This window comes from Gadus morhua, chromosome 7 (genome assembly GCF_902167405.1).
Source record: "Gadus morhua chromosome 7, gadMor3.0, whole genome shotgun sequence".
Classification (NCBI taxonomy): Eukaryota; Metazoa; Chordata; class Actinopteri; order Gadiformes; family Gadidae; genus Gadus; species Gadus morhua.
The window spans coordinates 18038892-18060919 of NC_044054.1; the positions used below are offsets into that span (position 1 = coordinate 18038892).

At 45.6% G+C, this 22028-nt stretch overlaps 1 protein-coding gene across 1 annotated transcript in view; it reads right to left on the reverse strand.

Annotated features, from left to right (window-relative positions):
* atp2a3 (ATPase sarcoplasmic/endoplasmic reticulum Ca2+ transporting 3) overlaps nt 1-19639 on the reverse strand; it is a 37472-nt gene extending 17833 nt beyond the window's left edge. Inside the window, exons 1-8 of the mRNA XM_030360581.1 lie at nt 19257-19639; nt 10155-10172; nt 9594-9676; nt 6344-6448; nt 5661-5799; nt 1493-1573; nt 988-1073; nt 37-501 (exon numbers count right to left, since the gene is read on the reverse strand). Coding sequence (XP_030216441.1) covers nt 37-501; nt 988-1073; nt 1493-1573; nt 5661-5799; nt 6344-6448; nt 9594-9676; nt 10155-10172; nt 19257-19374 — 1095 coding nt within the window. The 5' untranslated portion in view covers nt 19375-19639. The remainder of the gene's footprint in view (nt 1-36; nt 502-987; nt 1074-1492; nt 1574-5660; nt 5800-6343; nt 6449-9593; nt 9677-10154; nt 10173-19256) is intronic.
* Between the last annotated feature and the right edge of the window lie 2389 nt (nt 19640-22028).

The following is a 22028-nucleotide window of genomic DNA, read 5'->3' on the forward strand; positions in this document are numbered from 1 at the left end:
GTCAGCGATACGTGGGTGCAGGCGGACGCCACTCACCCTGCAGACAGACATCTGGTTGGTGGTGAGGGTGCCCGTCTTGTCGGAGCAGATGACCGAGGTGCAGCCCAGGGTCTCCACGGAGGGCAGGGAGCGCACGATGGCGTTCTTCTTGGCCATGCGCCGCGTGCCCAGCGCCAGGCAGGTGGTGATGACGGCGGGCAGGCCCTCGGGGATGGCCGCCACCGCCAGCGCCACGGCGATCTTGAAGTAGTAGATGGCGCCGCGCATCCAGGAGCCGCCGTGCACCGGGTCGCCGAAGTGGCCGATGTTGATGACCCACACCGCCACGCAGATGAGGGAGATGACCTTGGAAAGCTGCTGGCCGAACTCGTCCATCTTCTGCTGCAGCGGAGTCTTCTCCTGCTCCGTGGCCGCCATCTGGTTGCGGATCTTGCCGATCTCCGTGGCGACGCCGGTGGCCACCACCACGCCGATGGCGCGGCCCGACGCGATGTTGGTGCCCTGGGGGAGGGGGACGGGTGGAAGGGAGGCAGGGGTTGAGGAGGGGATGGGACAAAGAGTCTTCGCTAGGGAGTGCTGGCTCAGCCACCCTGTCCCACCCCTCCTACTTGTTGTATGTTGTACGTCCTGGCACTTAATGTATGTACTTACTGCACGCCATAGTAATAGTACTTACTTATGTATCATGTCACCCTAGCTCACTTTGTTGGTTTGGGAATGGTTTAACATAGCGATTGTTAGTGCTTTGCAAACGGGGTTCGACCACAGAGTCTACGGTCTGCCCTTGGGGCTACGCGTCATGAACCACTGAGGGGACCGTAGACCTCCGTGTGCGACGCGTCTCACCCCTACATTCTCATAGACGTATCCAAAACACTGCATTTACCGTGTTCGTTTTTTATTAATACAACACAACACGACTCATGTGTCGGGATGCGGTCACAAAGAGAGGAGGGGCCACCACTAAGGCCCCGTTAGGGCTCTTACCGAGAATAGCATGTTCTTTTTGTCCTGGTTGACAGATCTGGGGTCTGGAACGGGGTCAGTGTGTTTGATCACTGACACAGATTCCCCTGAAGAAGAGGAAGAAGCACCGGGTTATTTTCTGTACACCAAGCGAGTCAAACAAATAGGCCCTGACAGAACTTTTGAAGGTCATGGATGAAGAAAGCCTGGTGAATAACGGACAGGAAATCATTTGTGTTTTTCCGCTAAAGGCATAACCTTTTTACCCAATTTTTGCAACGTTACGCTTCAATTTGTATACATGATTATTGTTTGGGGGTCACTGTGCCTTAAACTAGAATTGCCATCTTTTAAAAATTGGGTGAAAACACTATTTAGGTAAATGCCACACATGTCATCATTTTATTATGTTAGATAATTAATTTCATTAAAAGACAACAAAGCTGACCTTATCCATTAGATAATTCCTTTTGTTCAAAGACAACCAAGGTTAGATCATGTGTTTCGATGAAGGAGAAAGGGGTACCTGTGAGAATGGACTGGTCCACGCGCAGGGTGGTAGACTTGATCGAGGTCAACCGGATGTCTGCAGGCACCTTGTCTCCAACTACACAGCACGTTGACAAAAGGAGCCAAGGAAGTACACAACGGTGAAGTTAAAACGATGCGACACCGAAATAAAGGGGGGACTAAACCAGGGGACACATTTTGTTTGCTCAGCTCTTAAGATAAAAGAAAATAGAAAATAATGTGTTGCGGTTTTATAAGCTGGCGTTTCAGTGCGTGACGCAGTGACAGTGGACCCGGGGGCTAGGGAACAGACAGTGGGAGAGGTCCACGCTCCAGCCCGGTGACCCTACACAGGAGAGGCAGGGTGAAGCAAACAACAGCTCGATACAATGCCTCGGTTCATGTTCACGCTTTGGAAAAAGAGAAAGAAAACAGAAGGATCGATGGTGCCTACTCCATCTTGCTCTCTTTGTTCCCTCTGCTAATCTGCCCGCCTGGATAACACCATCGCTCAGAGGGGCGCGGAGACAAAGAGAGAAATGGAACTCGCTTGAAAGATCTCTGGACACATAGATAAATAAATAAATGCCCCCTCGCCGTTGTGGGATATTAGAGCTATATTTCTCTCACGTTATGCAAGCATTTGTGCCTAATGCCTTACAAAGTTGTTATTGCTTTACATTTGTAGGGGCTTGATGTAAAGTTGTTCAACAGTTATGCGTTCTTGTTCGTCAGAGACTGGACGGGGTAATGGATAGATCCTTTCAAAAAACGGTGTCTCGTATGTAAAATCAAGTAATATACAATTATTCTCAACTCTGATGTTGCATCTCTGTAGCTAGTGTGGAACAGCAAAAGTCTACAACCTCGTGTCCCTGCTGAATTGTTTGAATTAATGTATTCCTAACGTTAGAATCGCTTCAGGACTTCCAAAAATGATGACACAAGTTAATCATGGACAATTATCCATCGTTTCCGTTTGCTCTCCCTCGCTCCTCATGTTGTTCTTTTCACAGACCGCCTGAAACCTGATTGGTTTCTCAAATTGAACTCTTGAAATTTCATCCATTACTCTCCAAACCCCATTATTCTCCCCCCCCCCCCCCCCCCATCATTCTCTCTGGCTTCACTACTTTTTTTGGCATTTCTGAGGCGGGCAGAAAGGAAAACAATCAAATAAGCAAGCCAGCCTGTGTTTGTGAGCAAGCAAATGTGTTTTGTGTTGTTGAGTATTCTGTGCCCTCATTTGCATATTCCTCCACAATTTCCATCATCCCCCCCCCCCCCCAACAGCGCTCCATTGCGTCGGAGCCCTTTGTTTGTTGGGACGTTGCAAAGTGTGGACAATGTGGGAGATCGTTTCGGAGACATTGGTGGTTTAGTTTATTTGTAGTCAAATGCCGGTTTAGTGGGCAGCCAATTTGAGGTTTGCGAAACGCCTACCCGCAGAAGGCCATGCTTCCAACACACACAAACACACACACACACACACACACACTTGTTGTTTACAGTTGTACACCAACACACATAAAAGAGTCACTTAAACATTACTCATTGTTATTGTTTTTCTTTAATGGTTGCGCTGTGTGAAGTTCATTCCACTGCACATCCATTTAGATAACCAGTAACCACTGAAGTGGACCGAAGCGGTGGCGTTAGGCCTCTCCAAAAACAAATGAGAACATTAGACCGTTCAGGCTGCTGCAGTACGTCCTTCCATTTGGTACATTTGGACCAAAACCTCAAGGTGTTGCGTAACTTCTTTGGCACTGCGGCCCGGTGCGTGCTGGAGAACCATGATCGGTGCATGGGCGTGCGCGTGCGCGTGTGCTTGTGTGTGTACGGAACAGCTCACCGTAGGTTTCCAGCCCTGTGTAAACGCTCTTTTGCCGAAAGCCTGGCTGAGTTACTACTCATAAATACATCCAGGAAAGTTCCAGAAAGTATATCATGATTTATGGTGCTGGCCTGGGGAAGCAACCTCCGTTCGGAAGACTGGTGCGCTACAGGGTAGGAAACGCGCACGCACGTGCCCGTGTGTAAATTTATTTATGTTCTTCGCTCAAAGGCACCCTCAGTCAACGCTGTCTTCCGAAAAAACCTTCACAGGGCTTATTTTACCCCAAAGCATTATGGGTTCCCATGGAACAAACGCAGCAGCTGATCTGAGGCCCGGGAGCGAGCCGGGGACATGATGAGGTAAACGTCTAGTTGTTCTTAGTCAACAAAGACCGACCAAGTTTCACTCAATTTATCACAAACACACACACACACACACACACACACACACACACACACACACACACACACGTGTCACCTTGCTCATGTGTTTACCACTATACAAAACTCCTCATAGCAACAGCATCATATCATGCAGACTGAAAGTCTATATTTAATGCTGGGAGTCAAAAAAATGGCTTGATATTAAAAGAAGAAAAATAAACGTCAGGTCAAATGATCGCTGATTTACTTGGCAATGATAGAGCTTAGGGTTGAAGTGACAAGTCTGACCATTCCCTGCCATCGAAAAACGCTTCTTTTAGAGAATCGTGCCACTGGCTGCCATGTTTCACAGGCAACAGTGTCTCTCCGTTAGTGCCTGTCACTCATCGTCTTTGTGTCAGGGAGGGGGAGGGGGGGGGGGGGGGTAGCCTCAGCTGGCTCAGGGAGCCATTGTAATGATGTGGCTGAGTAGGGGCGGCAAAAGGCTGCAGCATGTCCGTCCCCCCTCAACAGACTGCGTATCCTTCAGGTATGTTTGGGGAGGGGGGGCGGGGCCTAGGGAATGAGATTGAAGACAACGATATCAGACAGCGTTCCTGTACGAACACAGCGTAACGGTTCTCTGTGTGTCGCAGTTCGTTGAGTCTTACCGAAGCGAGCACACAGGCGAAGGGAAATTCAAATGTGAGAAAAATAAAAAATAAAGCATACAAATAAAAATAATGGAGGGGTGTCGTCATGGCGACACCCGGGTTGTTGTGTAATGGTGGCAAGGGAGACGGCCGTGGCAGAGGTAGAGACAGGAGAGCGTCGGATTTCAGAGCCCATCTGTGCCGACTTGTCTGTGTGTGTGTGTGTGTGTGTGTGTGTGTGTGTGTGTGTGTGTGTGTGTGTGTGTGTGTGTGTGTGTGTGTGTGTGTGTGTGTGTGTGTGTGTGTGTGTGTGTGTGTGTGTGTGTGTGTGTGTGTGTGAGCGTGTGTGTGTCAGCGTGTGTGTGTCAGCGTGTGTGTGTCAGCGTGTGTGTGTGCCTGCGTGTGTGTGCCTGCACACGCGTCTCGGTTGGACAACTTTGGCTCTGATCCTCAGAATTCCTATCATGCACACGCACGCGCACACACGCACACACACAGCAATGTTTCATTTTCCATCCCAGCTCCATAACAGAGGGATTTTATTCATTATTTAGCCGTTATTAATATCGCCTCATTTCCTTTTTCATTCAAAGCATCCACAACAGCTTCTGAGTGACTACCAAAGCGTGTTAAAATAATAACTTGTCCCTTTAAATCTCCACTCAGTGTATAGAAATAGAGCGGGGCGATGACTGCATTGCAGTAAGCACCCGGTTCATTCAGAGCCAGCGAGGCTCCGCTCTGCCTGCTGCACGTACCGGAGCGCGGCGATGCCAGTGCTTATGAATGAAAGCTGCATCTCTCATTCACAACCTGAAGGCTTCACCGTCCTGCTGTTTCGTGAGAGGAGCTGCCAGCCGAGCCAGTGAGGAGTACAAGGATTGGGCTTATAAGTTAATGAGTGCACGGTGTGATGCATATTTAGACATGAATGTAGCGTACCTAGTTCTATGGGAGCGAGTGAGTGATTGTGTCATGCACAGATGTTCTGGAACCAGAGTGACAACGGGTCTAATTTTACACTAGGCAGCCGACACATAAGCAAGCTTTGTGTGTGTGTGTGTGTGTGTGTGTGTGTGTGTGTGTGTGTGTGTGTGTGTGTGTGTGTGTGTGTGTGTGTGTGTGTGTGTGTGTGTGTGTGTGTGTGTGTGTGTGTGTGTGTGTGTGTCATGGCGAGGGAAACTGACAAACATTGAGCAGTATCCAGGTGGTGAGACTGAGAGGATGGAAAGAGCAGGAAAGGGGGAAAGCTGTGGAAATTTAAACAGAGGGGGGCACACACACACACACGCACACACGACTGGCCCGGCCGTGGTGCTGGTGGCTCACCTGCAACCTCCACTACATCTCCGGGGACGATCTCTCGAGCCTTGATCCTCTGGACGGCCTTGCGGTTCATCCGGTACACCTTGCCCATCTCGGGCTCATACTCCTTCAACGCCTCAATGGCGTTCTCAGCGTTCCTCTCCTGGGAGAGAGAGAAGCACAGAGAGTCCATGGGGAACCCCAATCAGAACAGGACGAGATCCGGGGCAGGGTTTGAGGGGTCTAGGCAGTGAGGCGGGGGGTTATGATGTTGAACAAGGCAAGGCAATTAAAAAATAAAATAATGATAGGCTTTCTTGATCCCCGCTTTTTAGAGAACTATCCAAGGAAGGCAGCATCAATCCATACGCATATTGATTGATGCAATATGCCAGTTTGCAATGGAATACTGTTGAGTGGCATCACATCTAGAATACATTTAATCAAACAATAAAAGGTAAATACTTTAATAATAGGATCACATTTGAAGCAGGTTGACCATCTTGGCCCTTTTGCCTCCGCATAAATTATATTTTCTATTTTATAACTCCATAAAAAGCTGTCTGGAACACAATGTAAAAAAAGAAGATTCAGAAGGGTAACATGTTTCAAATATTAACTCATTCTAGCCTGCATACCAAGATCAAGACCCCCAAACTGAATCCCACACACACACACACACACACACACACACAAACACACATTACCTGCCAGACCCCGATGACAGCATTTGCGATGAGGATAAGGAGGATGACGATGGGCTCGACGAAGGCGGTGGTGGTCTCCTCACCGTCCTCGAACAGAGCCAACACCTGAGGGACACATAGCCAGGTCATGACGCCGTCTCTCCCATCACTACACAAGAAAAGCTACAACCTTCTCGGAACCATTTTGTCTGTTGAAACGGTAGAACAGAAATGTTGAGAGACTTCCACTTTCTTGCGGAGGATGTGATGATGTTATCTCCAAGATTTTGAGGAGGAAAAAGTCAAAATACGAGTGTGGACCCTAACCTCAGTAACCACTTCCTTTTGCACTGGTCAGCGAGAACAGGCTTGATAAAGGCAGGAGATATACTTTAAGTGCCTGCCTACTTCTCCAAGCATAGCAAAGACGATCGCTCCGCTGAAAGGTAATTGCCACAGAGCAAGGGGTCCCAGAGACATCGTGAAGTCCTGCCTGGCGAAGAAAAAATAGATTTCTTCAAGGCAACGAGTTAGCAGAGTCGACAAGAGTAATGTAGTGAAAGTGAGAAAATCTAAAATCAGCTAGAAGCAGCTCCCATCTCTCAGGGGAAGGGATAAACACAAGAGAGTGCCCGTCTGGAGCTTTGTGTACTAAGATCATTACATTAAGAGTAAGTTCATTCAAGAGCCACATGAGGGACAACTTGGTTAACAACAAGTCTAGTCTACATATTCATTTGTCAAAAAAGAACCATAGTACACCGGAAGCCCATTTTGTATCACAATTGATAGGAGAAAGAAAGTAAGCAAATGCAAGAAGGAAGAGATTAAATCCTTTGTTATTTGGGAGAATTTACTAATTCTATTTTAGTTATTCATTTTTTGTAGTTAGGTGCGCCATATGCCCTCATCATTCTACAACTAATAAAGAAATCTTTAACTATACAAACAAACTAAGACTTGGTCTGTCACAGCATGTACCAATGGTGGAATATACACTCGGGTATACAGCGCACCTCAAGCTGTTTCCATGGTAATTTAGAGTATTCTTACCTGCCACACACACACACACACACACACACACACACACACACACACACACACACACACACACACACACACACACACACACACACACACACACACACACACACACACACACACACACACACACACACTTATCATTAAACGTTTCTTAGAGTAGGAGAGTGAAAGTTTATCAGCTTTATTAATTACTTACTTGCTAATGGGCAGATGTTTTGTCTGCAAAGAAAAGTTTTTCGGTTCTACAGCTTACAAAATAAGCGGTTAAATGGAAATTAGTTGGAAATGTATCTTATTTATAAACACTTAAATTAAACCACACCGTTAAAGGCATCACAATCCCAACCTGAATAAATAACTCACATTTAGTGACCATTGATAGCACACATTTACAAATGCATGTGGCAATCGTTTTTAAACAGCAAAACCATTTCACTATGAAGAAATGTATGCAAAATCAACATCAAAATAAAGCTAAACAAATCAACATAATCTAACCACCTTTCCCCGGAAAAGTGCATGACCGTGCATCGGCACGGGTACGGTTCCCTGTCCTTCGCCTTGAAATGTAAAATGAAAAACCTCATCATCCATCCACCTTTGTTTCATGCAAAACAAGCGGTCATGAGATCAGATATCAAGCCTCGTTTGGGAACATTCGACCGGACAGACAAATGAGCCAGGTGCCGCGGTCCCACCAGCGCGGCGCTTCAACCTCACACACAATCAGGGACCCCCTGAATCAGAGTGGACAGGCGGCGGCCGGTTCCGGCCGTAAACACGGGCCCGGGCGAAAACAAGACCATGGAGAGGGCAATCAAGGGAGGTTCAACACGGATGATCTGATTTCACAAGGGTCTCAAAATGTTTGGAGCAAAAAAAAAAAAAAAACGTAGGAAAAACGGAAAGATTGACACTAAAGAGTCACGGTGAAACAGAACACCAGTGATGTTAAGATAAGAGGGTAACTCTATGCCAGGCCGCTATAGAACGTGCCCTATGTTGTCATAGTAGTATTAGGAAGGCATGGCACTCTTGCCAAGCGGTGCAGCAGAAGAAGGGCCCCGTTCCACTATAAACAACACATTTAAAACCACCATCAAGAGCCAATTTACATAAGGGAAAGGCAAGCCTCTGCTCCAACGCCCTGAGGGGGGGGGGCTCGCTCCAGGCCCCAGGGCACACTGGAATATACATTATGTCATACACACAAAGTTAGCGGTTTTCCGACACTCTGAAATAGCCCGGAGATTCCAGCCCGAGGCTCCGAGGTGGACTGTAATAGACGGAAAAAAGTCATTATGGAGGGAGGATTCCCCGGCAACCAGCTAATCCCACCACCTCCGCCGGCTGGCTGGGACCACGCTCGCAGTTTAAGGCCTTCTGGAGAGTTTACCAGCGTTGTGCCTGCAATCTGCCCCCCCAGTGTCGTCCCCCCCCCCCCCCCGCCCCACAGCGAGGGGGGGGAAATCCTTTGACAATGGATGGAATAAAATTGTCTGTTGACATCTTTACAACGCCTTTATTTGCCATGCAGTAACAGCAGAGCGCTACCGGCCCGAGTCAACATCCTCCTGAACACAACGGTTGCTGTAAAAGCCTCGTCAGTCCTGCAACACGCGTTGTGTACATTGGGAAAATCCCCATATCGAAATCGTTTCGGAAGCATTAATAAAACTCTGACTGCTCATTATGAATTCCACGCAGACAGTCATATTTCTCAGTTGTTGGCACACGGCTGAATCCACCGGTTGGCTTCACGACGGAGGCGATCCTGCAACGCTCGATCGATCATGGCAAGTTTTAAAGAGATGGGGCAGGAAAACAGATGGGGAGAGAGAGTTGGCCGGACTACAAGACGAAAGCACTGCCAGATCTACTGGTTAACTAACTCCCACTGCATTGCATTGCTTGAAGAACTAAGGGTTTATCTGACAAGCGTCATTTGGACTCATTTGCAGGATAACGTATGGCCCACGTCAAACGCATCTCGGGTCCAAACGTCGACTCTTCTTCCAGATCCACCATTTTTATTTTTTTCCACATTTAGTAATTTCTTCATTTAGCATGGTATCCTATATATGCCTGAAATGCATCTTCCAGCCCTCATACAGTAATATGATCTTGATACTGAACACGTCGTCTTATTGTTTGTTTGAATACACTTTCTGGCTGTTGGGTGACCGTTCAAATTGCACAGCGAGAGAGCGTGTAGGTTGGTACTTACAAAGGACACGCATGCAGCGAGCAACAGGATCCGGACCAGGAGGTCCTCAAACTGCTCCGCCACCAGCTCCCACAGGGACTTGCCTGGAGAAGACACACACACACAAACACACACACACATACACTCAACATGTTTCCATGGGATCATGGGGCGTGACCATGTTTGAGTACTTGTTGACTTATATTCCGTCTGTGTTTGATTTGGCCAAATATCAAGAAGGAGTCAAGAAGTTAAGCTAAGAAATGTTTAAGGAGATCGAATAGGGTTAGGGAGTGTTCTTCTGTTGGTGGAGAAATGTTGCACACGTCTAAAAGTTTACCAAGGAGACTGTAGGGAAAACAATTATCCCTAGATCAGGATATATTTATCAGGGAGGGGGAACAGCAATATGCCTCATTTCGTATGTACAGTTGACTGTACAGTGACTGTACAGTTGGGGTTGAGGTTTTTTCGGGGGGGATGGGAGGAGGCAGGTGCGGGGTTGGATGATGGTGGTGGTGATGATGAATAAAAAAATAAAAGGAAACAAAATAACACGAAATGAGGACAATATATTTGTACCTTCTTCAGCAGGGAGCTCTGTTGGAGGTCCCATCACACCAGGATGGAGGGATGAAGGAGCGAGGAAAGAAGGAGAGGTCAGAGTCATTGTAGCTTTTCAAACAGAAAGAACAAAAAACATAGTACCGTAACTGGATTCATTTTATTTGTTGAACAAAAGAGTGTGTTTGCATGTACCTGTGTGAAGGTCACAAAGAAACACAAATAAAGCTAAAACTGTACATACAATGAAGCAGCATTATGTTTAAGAATAAGAAGTGATGCCAATATGGTAGGAATAAAATGTACACATACACAGAGAGGAGTGGCCGGAGTTCAGTATTCAAATTGTACTTTATTCATCACTATTAACACTATTCGGAATTGACTAAACCTCAGACATTGCACTGCTTACCATATTTTAGCTCTGCTAACTATTTTAAGCAACTTAGTACAGCTTGGTTTAGCACAGCATAGCAAAGTGGCAAATTTAAAAACATCTGATGAGCGATGAGGAAGAGGTGATGAAGCCACTTCAAAATTTTTCCATTTTGGTTTGGCTTTTTATACCCCTCCCTTCCCCTCCACCATGCAGCAGAATTAACTGGACCACATGGGTCAGGCAGAGCCTGGAGCTAAATACATCCCATCTCTTTCCCCTCTAAACATCACCCATTTCCCGCCAGTGGAAACGTAGAGCGTTCCCTCTGATGCGTTTCAGACCAAGCGTGAGTTTGGAGAGTGCTCTGGTCGGCTTTCAACGGCACCCACGGAAAACATGTCCCGAGCATCGGAAATAAATCAGTTATTTGTTTTATTTAAATATCCTTTGGCTCCTGTGAGGGCTGCAGCGTGAACTGAAGAGGACTGTGTGCGTGTTGCCACTAGCAACCAAGAGGTTTGTTTTGGTGGTCGGAATAGAATATCTTCAAGTTAATTGCCTGCCTTACAAACTAAGTTAGAGCAAAGACAAACAATGCAAACCGACTATTAGATATCCCACATAAGAAAAAATAACGGAATTGGTTGATAACAATAAATATGTTCACATGAAAAGCTAATATTCTTTTATAAATTTCACTCACATTGCCAAGATACAGCAAATGGTGGTGAAGACATTCATGTCATACAAATAGCTACTTGAAACAAAAGAAGACTTTACACACAAAGATGAGACCTAAATGTTCCTAATCATTGACCCCCAGTGGTATCGAAATCATGTTGCATGCTCGTACAACATCAGTCTGGCCAATAGAAATGGCAGACAGGCTGGTTTAACCAAGGAGCAATGAGTCAACCCATCTCACTGGAGTCCAGTAGGGCTGTGTGTTGTTATGCGTGTGCCATAGCAATGTTGCATGGTACGCACTTTGCCCACTTCAATAGGATGTGATAGCGAAGGCAAAGAAGGTCAGTCACCGACATCATGTCTCACCTTTCTCACTCGATACAAAACAAAGACCTTTTTTCTTCAGGGTTTGCGATATCATATATAATAATATAAATAGCACAATGTCTGTGTTTCCAATATCTAGCAGTACTTCTGTGAGTGTGTGTCTCTCTGAACTGCCATTGGCAAGAAAAATGTCCAGGAGTAATGAGCACTTTCTGTTGCTCCAGTGGTCCGGGACCGTCACCCACTTCCTTTACTCCCCTACACTGTGCCTCACTGTGCCTGTAGCATGTTTTTTACGAGTCTGGCTGGCTGGCTGGCTGGCTAGCTACACCCCCACTGGTGTGACAGGCTTCGACAGGCTGTCAAACGCGGTAGAGAATAGGGCATAGAGGAGGAGGGAGGAAGAGAGGGACAGAGGGTAGAACTGGGCTAGGGAGGGAGGGGGGGAAAAGAAGGAAACAGAAGGAGGGACCGTACGGTAATGGAGGGCCGTAGGGAGGGAAGGAAAGAGGAAGGGAGGGAGAGGGGGAGGAAGGGAGGGAAGGCGGGCTGGTGTTGGTTAAGCGGGGTTCCCCGGCTTCCCCCTGCCAAGGATTCCCTCACAGTCATCTGGGCCCTGTCAGCTCTGGCCTTCCCAGGCACATTCCCTAGTGCTGAAATCACCTCTCCCTCTCTCCCTCTCTCTCCGTGCCTCCCCTCAGTCGCCAGACAATGAATAGTGAGAGCCAGCTTGTTTACAGCCCTGGGGCGAGGTGTGTAGAGCGGAGGGGAAACACTTCCTGGAAACCGTCGCCAACAACAGTTAACAGTCAAAGGGTGCTTTCCATGAGTAGGTTGGTGGTGGTGGTGGGGGGGATGACAGAGATATATATATATATATATATATATATATATATAAGAGAAAAAAAACAGGTAATCTAACCGTCTGCCTGCTCTCAAAAGGGAGCTGGAGCTTTTTCTGACCCCACTCAATCCTCTCACGCACAAAATAAAAATTCACCCACCATTAAATGTCACATCATGTTTGGTTCGAGTGTTTTCAATCGTGTTGCCGTGGTTACTTGACTCAAAAAACTGGGAAAATAAATGTGGTTTTACTATGTCCTGAGCTGAGGTCCACCAAAATCCACAAAAATAATAGTTATGCAATGGGCAGCCTTGAATTAAATACAACCAGCGTTCGAAACTGCTTTCCAAGACCTTGTTTACAACCTCTGTAAATGTTGTAGATTGCACCCAGGTTAGCCAATAGTAATTCAGCCTCCTTATTTATTCTTAGCCTTTCCATATCGGTATAAAATTACAAAGAATACACAATGGTCTGCACTTACTCCAGACAGTTCAAACTGAACTCGCACTAAAGAGACTGAGGCTTGCCTCCAAGTGGAAGTCCTGGAGTTCCCCGCTGATTAGAACAGGGGTGCTGGGAGACACGACTAGTGACCCCCCAACCCCCCACCCCCCAGTGACAGTGACCCAGGGTGCGATGACGTGGAGAAGGTGCCATGCACAGGGGGAAGGAGTAACCTAAAGATAGCTTCCGCTGTTGTGACACCACTAGATAAAGCTTGCTCACGTCCGTCACATAGAAAGTAATTTATAATTACATGTTCATGATTCAAAAAGATTGTGATAAATACAAAAAAGGTATGAGGTGGCATTGGCAGAGAGGCGTGTGCAGGTCTTCTCCTCCTCTACGGGCAGCGAGGTCACTCCCATTGGTTAGCGCTGTAGATTGGGATCAGGGTATGAGAATAGGGCTCATTTGTAATTTATATTTGATGTGGTTAATCCATTCAGACCCTCTTCTGGGCCAGTGAATTCATTACCGTGGACGACCGCAGGGAGAAGCCAGCCCTTGCGTGACATTAGGAGTTAACGTCATGGCATTTAGAGGAGACGTTTCATATTCCCCAGCGGAACGTGGTCAGGATCGCTACCCCCTCTACCAAACAGGTCTTTCTACCTTCACTAGCAGAGCTGCAGCGTGAAATATTAAGCACATATAGTGAGAATATCTGCAGATTGTTCTTTTTTAACGGGACAATGAGGGACCCTTGGGCGGAAAGGGATCAGTCTGGATTCATCAGATGCATTCAGTTCTGGGGCCAAGTTCTGGTGTTGCTTGTAGCAGAAGGAGGCAAGTCAGGAGGCTCACGTTGTGAGTAAGTGAAAGGGGAACTTGCATGTAGAAACGTTTCGATTCTGGTGTCTGCCCGTGTTTAATCATATGGTGCGCACACACACATACATACACTTTAAATAGCAGTTCAACAGAAACAAGAAGTTCACCACTATCGGGTACAAAGAATTAGGAACCATGTCAATAGATCCGTTATCATTTGTTGTCCTAGAGCGACATGTTCTTGTTCCATATAGGCTGGCCTGGCTAGATTCATTGTGTCAAAATTGTGCCATCTTTCGTTGTGTCAGAGCTGCTTCTTTCTGAAGCCTAGGATATTTAGGCTTATCTAAAATATACATTTCTAATTTCAGAAGACATAGACACAAATGTGAGTGGAGTAGAGAAGAACTGGAAGGAGAGAACATACCCGAAACCGTAAAACTACATCTTTTCACTTTGGCTGTGTCACATTGACCTCGAAAAGGTAACTGGTAGTCAACAACAGGAATTAATAACTGAGCTATAACATTAGTCAAATTTGCAACAGTGTTTTTTTTCCATAGCAACACGATATAGCTTAGTAGTCCTGCCATTACAAAACGCTTAGGTCAGCTGTAAAGTCAATGGGGCCTAAAAAAAAAAATTGTTTGGTTCCAGTTTCCGACCGACCCTGTCAATTTATGTGCGACCCAAATTATTTTATGAGTTTTATAAAAAAATAAAAAAAATAAAAATATTTTTATTTTTTTAATGTAATCACGTTTTGGTACAGCACCTCTATAATTACGTTTTGGTACAGCACCTCTTCATTCTGGACAAGGATGAGCGAATTTTCTCGTTTTTAAATGAACCTTGACCTCAACTGACAACCAACAGGAACCAAACTTTTTTTTTTTTTTTTTAGGCCTGGGGTGGAGGAGCAGGTCATGTCAGAATTCTACTTTATCCTCAGATTGGCAGTTGGTTGCATCTACAGCAAATGGAACCATGTAGGGTTCCCAGTGAACCCTACATTTACTATGACATATCTGGAAATTAATTTTTTGTAGGAGTAACTTTATAAATGGCATGGTGTTGAAAGTAATGCAAGTGAGGCGAAAGAACATTTAAACTCTGGGCCCTAACCTCAACAATCTCGTAGTTTCAGTTTATTTTGGGTCCGTTATCCAGAACACTGTTTTCATTCAATGCGATGAAGGGTACAGCAGAAAAAGATTTGACAGTTCACAAATAGAGTAGTTCCAAGGTTAAAAAAAAAAAAAAGAAGAAGAGGAAATTGGTTTGTACTATTACCATGTTGCGGCAATATCCTACTGCAATCTATTGCAATTAATATGTAGTGAGTAGTCTGCTCAAAGTAGGGCAGAATGCAATATCATGACATAATAATAAAACATAGATCCCCTGACAAGGCAACTGGCTGCCTGTACCTCTCTTGCAAAACCAAACAAAAAGGGAAACATCCAGCCAGGCAAATGCCGGAAAATACCATTTAGTCACAATTAGCAGACACCTATATCCAAAGCCACTTACAGGGGAATTATTTTACATGTTAGTAAGGACGGGAGCAGGTGTAAGTGTAGTAGGTGTGGGTTTAGACATCTTGCTTATCAAGGAAGCTACAGGTAGACGGCAGGAAATTGGGGTTCGAACCCAAAACCTTTGCAGCTGGAATACCAATACCCCGACTACTACACCATCACCACTCACTGCAAAAGGGCTTGTACGTCGGGCTTGCACGTGAGAATGCATGAGGGCGAGGGCCTCATCGGGTAGAGAGTGTACCACTAAGGCTCAGTCCTGATCGCAGCGACCCGGGTTTGATGCCCGCCGCGGTGCTTTGCTGCATGTTCTCCCCCTTTCTCCCATACCTTCTGGTCTATCTCACTTAATGTAAAAATCATAATGGGAAACTCTGTTGCCGGTACTCCTCCATATTGAGAGGACTGAAGAGAGTCCGCAGTCAAATCCTAAAATCAACTCACATAAACCGGGACCGAGTCTAATGAAATCTTTGTTTTTCTTTGTCTCACATGAGAAATGCCATGGCAGTGTCAAACACAACAATGTCTCCCCATAAAGACAAATCGTTTCACATTGAATTACTAAACAATGACCCCAAAATAGCCATGCCTACCAACATAACAACATTCCAATGCTAGCATTCTTTCAAAAAAGGTGGCGATCGTGATGATCATGGTGAATCCCGATGTACATTCCCTACACACACACATACACTCACACTCACGCACACACACGCACACACACACGCCGTTATCCTCAACCAATGGATTTTTTGGGTTGAGTGGTAACTGCAGCAGGTGGGAGGAGGTACTGTCGACGAGCGACAGCTCAACGCAGCATGGCGGTGCTTCCCTTCTGCGCGCTGCGCAGCTGGGGCAGCGAACGCGACCGCCCACTAGGGGACAGTGACTCATCTCCCAAAAGACTGCCTTACTTATTGAGCTGCTCAACTGCCATTTTCTACCTTTTTACTCTACACAAAAAAAGGTTGTTTGTATCATTTTTTGCTGCTAAAATGGAACAGGAAATCAAAGCAGAGAAGGTGTGTATTGTGATACGTGCTGGCAAGAAGCTAGCAGAGAACCATAACTGAAAATTTGGTTGAAGTCAGTGGAGCGGAAAGCGTCATGCTGCGAGGGGTAGCACAGGAAGAGGGAAAGCATGGTGTCTTGCGGGTAGATAGAGGAAGTTGTAGTGACTTTTCCATTGCTTCAAGTCAAGTGCAAGAGAGATGATGTTTATGCAGTATAAGTATTAACAAATACTGTAGACCTAATGACGAATAGCCAGAGGGAATAGTCGGAAACAGTTTGAGACCACCTTAATGAAAGAATATAAAGAGCTTTGCTTAGGTTCATCATTTTGTATTTGTATGTTTTACAGTGATGCAAGAGACTTAGCATTCTCTTAAATCAGTGTTCAGCTTCTGATGGTAAAATGAGTAAGATGTCACATTCTGGGTTGGGAAGGATGACCATACGTTTTTCAGTACCTTTCAAAGCGGATACATCGGCCAGTTAACTCAATGTTAAAATGTTCATGACATCTTTCCTCGAAGAAAAACATGCCCATAACATGCAAATCATATTCAAGTTCCCTAACTAGGCAGTGGCTGCATCACTGATTCAATCAACAAACCTACTTCTCACATACATCCTCAAAGAGAGAGACAAGCCAGTGACTAGAGGATGTAATTCATGGAAGCAAAGCAAACAAGCACATCATTTAAGCCAGGATTCTCTGTCTGTGCATGTTCGCAGTTCAGGGCGGTAAAGAACATAGTTTACAGAGGCCCATGTCTTAGACCCCAGTTAGGTAGTGGACAAGCCAGCAAAAACGAGGCGACAATGTCCCAATATAGCAGAAAGCCTGGACGACACACTTCCAGTGCCACCCAGAGCCTCGTCCTCGCTTCACTCAAGCACTTGCAGCACAACCATAAAAAATGTCCTTTGTGCAAACAATTAGACATTCAAAGAGATGCGTTACAGGTTGACTTTCAAAAGAGGGAAAATAGAGATGAATCAATGACAGTGATTAAACAAAAAGGTATTTTATAATGCAAGCAGAAAAGACAGAGTGCCGTTTTAATGCTTAGTGGGTATGCTAAATGTAGCCTTAAATAAGCATACTTACACTGAGGTTATGCCAAATTGTTGAGTGAACATGAGGCTTAAGGCATACATTCGTCAAATTACTCATCTTGTTGTCAAGGGAAATCACCCGTTACGGTGTTCAATCATTGACTTTTAGATCCATTTCTCTACATTATTATTACACTCGTTTTTGACCACACACACACACACACACACACACACACACACACACACACACACACACACACACACACACACACACACACACACACACACACACACACACACACACACACACATTTCTAGGACGTGCTGTCCAGGTCACGACTGCGCTCTCATTCTATTCTTCCTGTTCTCAAATCTACCTGCGACACTCAAGAGGAACAGCCAATAAAACCCTCTATGGTGCTGTGGTGCCTAGTGAACCGCTAGTTCTCTGCTCCTCAATGGGTTAGAGCTCCGGTCCCAGTAAACTCTACCCTGTAGTGGCAGAAGGGGGACGTTCAATAACAGAAGATACATATACCGTACACACACATAACACATATATCGCTCTGTGTTAACCCGTCCTGCGACGGAGGTGATGTGTGTGTCTGTGTGTGTGTGTGTGTGTGTGGGGGGGGGGCAAACACATCAGTGAGTTGTGAAGGGCAAGGGTAATGATCCTTCCCAAAAACAATTCATGCAATCTCACAGACATTGATGTTATAATACAGCCGTAAATCAGTCGGGGAGGACACATCATCCACTACTCTCTACATACCGAGGCAGCAATAAAATGCTTGAGGGCATTGCAACTAGTTTACACATTTTTTAAAAAGGGACAGGCCATTGCGTGTAGCGGCGCTATCTGAGCTATCCGTTTGCACATACAGCCAGGAAGTGCACGTCCAGAAGTGAGAGAGAGAGAGAGATGATATCTGTGGTGGAGACGTTTTCTTTTTCCATGAAGTCATCAAAGGCCCCTAAGTGCAGTGCTGGGTGCAACAAAAGGGCTACTGTTTGATTGGGACAATATGCTGCTCTACTCACACAGCTTGGCAACACATGCAAATTACAAAAAGGGGCTAGGTAGCCCTACCGGGAAGGAACCAGTCCAGCCTGTCATTGTGCACTTTTAACACATCAGCTTTGGAGCAGGTATGTGAAACTTGGTCTGGGATTTTCCCAAATAAAATATAACATCAACAGCTTGTATTCTAAAGCTAGAGCTGACGAGTTTGTTTGCAAATGGTAGGATATACAGTACATATTTTAAAAAGCAGAGCACATACGCACAAACACAGAACAGTACTCTTAATGTATCTCCACCTTCACTGAGATTAGGTAATATGAAACGGAGTTGTTCCGGTGTAGAAATTTGAAACAGGTTGCTCAAGTTTTTTCTTCATCTCCAAACCAATATCTGGCACTGTGTATTACTACAACACTTCCTTGTGTCAGCGTCAAAGATCGCAACTCATCCGTTTATCTTCAAGTTTAGCAGTATCTCGAATGAGGTTAAAGACATCATATTTCTGTATGATGTCCTATAAGTGCTGCTTTATCATATTACGAGTTCACCTAGAATATTGTTTATTGGCAGAGTGAAAATGAAAGATGAAACAGCGTGATCAAGAAGAAAATTCAGATAAATATTATAAAATATGAACAAGAAATCATGCACTCTTCAATCAAATTGCTGTTCATTGTTAGGATTATTGATCCAGTAGCCTGTGTCCGACAAGGTGCATCGTATCAATGCGCAGCCTCATCACACGGTCAACTTTAACCAGCGAAACGTGCCCTCACCAAACCGACATCATCAAGATGGGCTGTGACTTACTGTGGGCATCTCGAGTGAAAAACAACAACGTACCGAGCAATGTGAAGGCAGCATAGCATACAGGTTAGCCTTGTCTATTTAAAAATATATATATAATAAATGCGCGTACGTCTTGAGTTGCACATAGAAAACATATCGGGGGCGGGAAACTACTCACCGTTGGGTCCATATTTCTCCAAATGTGTCTTCACTTGTTCCAGTGTCAGCCCAGTGTTTTCGTTGACACCGAAGTTCTCTAAAACTTCGGTTGTCGATTTAGTGTGCGCATTTTCCATCTTGGTGGACTGGCTAAACAATTAGAGCGAAATGCATGTAGTTGTTAGAAGCATCTATTATGACAACAAGGAGCAAACGGTAACTTCCACCAATGGACTGTTTGAAACTGTCGAGGTCCGTCCGTCGGGACTGTCAGCTCTCCCCTCTCGGCAAGCCCGCGATACCTCGGGTTTACCTCCTCGGCTATTGCTCAACACAGCAGAATCCGGTTCCTACTTCATCACCGTCTGAAGGTGTGCTGCTGGCTGTGTCGCTGTCGTACGAGACCGCCTCTTTGGTGAGGGCGCGCCTTTGAACACTCCCCCTCGAGCTCCTATTGGCTATATTTACCTGAGAAGAGTGTAGTTCCCTAAGTTTTTTTTTGGTAGGTCATGAAGCTGAGTGTAAAGAATGCATGAACAATTTCTTTGTTCGGCCGAGCAAAGATGAAACTCTTTCCGTGCACAGAGGATGTTTTAAAATAATGTCTTGTCTAATAAATTGTCAAATAGGATTTCCTTTCAAAAAAGTGGCCAATCTCATGATACAACCTGGTTTTGATATCTCACCAAGATTTCTAAAGAAAGCCATTTGGAATTAGATTACAGGTTTAAATAGAGTCAATGTCAATTGATTTGCCCATTCATCGTTGGCTGGGGGGGACAAAATGTGAGAAGGTCAACTGGTGCTCCAGATTTTTCTTTCAGCATCTTATCCTTGTGTGCACTGCAGCACGAATGCATACGTTCCACCCCAGAACGCAGGGGCTGAAACGGGGTCTTCTGCAGGAGTTCAGAGACACTGGACTGGGGAGAGAGAACAAGGTGCTCCCATTCTGTCCTATTATGGCAGCTGGCCTCCTCTGTTAAAGCAGAAATCCGCCCCTGAATATATATTTAGAGCCAGCGCTCGCATAAAGTTGAGAACTGCTGTCCAGAGGATTGTCTTCTTGGGTTGCTATGCCGACAGGTGTCCCCTGTATTGGTGTCAGCCTGGAGGAGATGAATCCACAACCTGGTTGGAATAGGCCTAGCTTTAGCCGATATGCTAATGAAAATAATTGTGTTCCTTTGGTTTGATTTATGGTAAAGTTAAGTTGAAACCACACCGACTTCAACCATTTTTCTTGGCAGGTATGTTAGCTAGAGCCACAGTCACCCTCTGCTAACCAGAAGCTACCCCAACCCCCCCCCCCCCACCCTCCCAGGTATGCTAGCTAAGTTTATATAAATATATATGTAGTTTTGTAGCGGATAGATAGATATGTCTATGTTCCTCTATATAGATAGATGGATGGAGGCAAATGCAATGTTTGCGTGACAAGGGAGTGAATTTGTGTGAGGGAGGAGATATTTGTATTGGTGTGCATGTGTTTTAACGAAGGCACTCATAACACAAAAGTTCAAAAACGCTTATGGTCACACAACATTTCATTAGAGCTCTTTGATTGGCCGAACTCTTATGAATAGGACCCCCACCCCTTCTTCCCCCGCCGCACCTCTCCTCGCACTCTTCCAGTGGCACACACTGGGGGACTGTGCTAGCCTGAGCCCCAGTCAAACAACACTTTCCACAGGCCACCGTCAGCCTTCCAACAGCATTTGCCTTCCTTGTCCCTTGAACCCCCCCCCTCCATTTGCATTATGGAAATGAGCCACGTCCTCCACCCTGGAATCCATTTCCATTCCTTCCATGGGACGAATGCACCAGACTCGATGTGTGTTTGTGCGCCCGGTTTCCAAGTTCCCGTATTTGAATTTGTTCTATCGATCCGTCTTCTCTTCCCTTTGTTTGCTGATCAGGGAGGAGGGGATTAAAGCATAGATCCCAGCATCCTATTAGTGTAGGTGGATGAAACGCCCCGAATGGGACTCAAGCGCTATAACTAGTCCTAACACCTTTGGACTGAGTCTCTTAATTACTCTAACCATCATGTGCTGGGTAAACACATGTAAACTACGCTCAAACAGGACCTGGTATAGATTAAATCCAAAGTGCAACAGATTTTCCCGCCACAGTGCTACCTTCTGAAACAATCTATTTCTAAAACATGTCACACAAGTTGTAAGCGTCTCCTTAATGAGTAAATAGCAAGGTCATCTTTTTAATTGACCTGGCTTGACTCGGATCACAAATAAAAAGGAACCATCCCTTTCATTTTGATTCTCCTTCTCCATTTCAACAGAGCTAAGTGCTGGGACAGGGCAGACAGAAGCCGTGTCTGTCTTTGACTTTGAATCAAGGAGATGTGACCTGGGACAGCTGTATCCGACAGGCAGACAAAGTGCCAGGTCTCAACCGCCACCCAGTCCCTCATTAACAAACACCGTTTCCTTCCCCGCCCCCCTCTGTTCACATCCACTCAGATCTTGCTGACCGTGGCACTGTAGGTGTTGGGTCTCTCCCGGCAGGGAGCCATACAGACTGTCAGTCTCAGGAAGGCCCTGTGTTTAACCAAAAAATAAGTGTTTCTTTTTTACGATACAATATAACGTTAAAGTCCACATGAGGTGGAAAATTGCATTTTCGCTTAACCAAAACGTAAACACGACCACAAATTGTAAGTACATTACACGTAAACACCATGAGATGATTAAAACCTACAACACATTGCAACGCGGCAATAGGGTGCAGTAACTGGAGCTGTGCCAAACATGCATGCGCGTTATCAGAC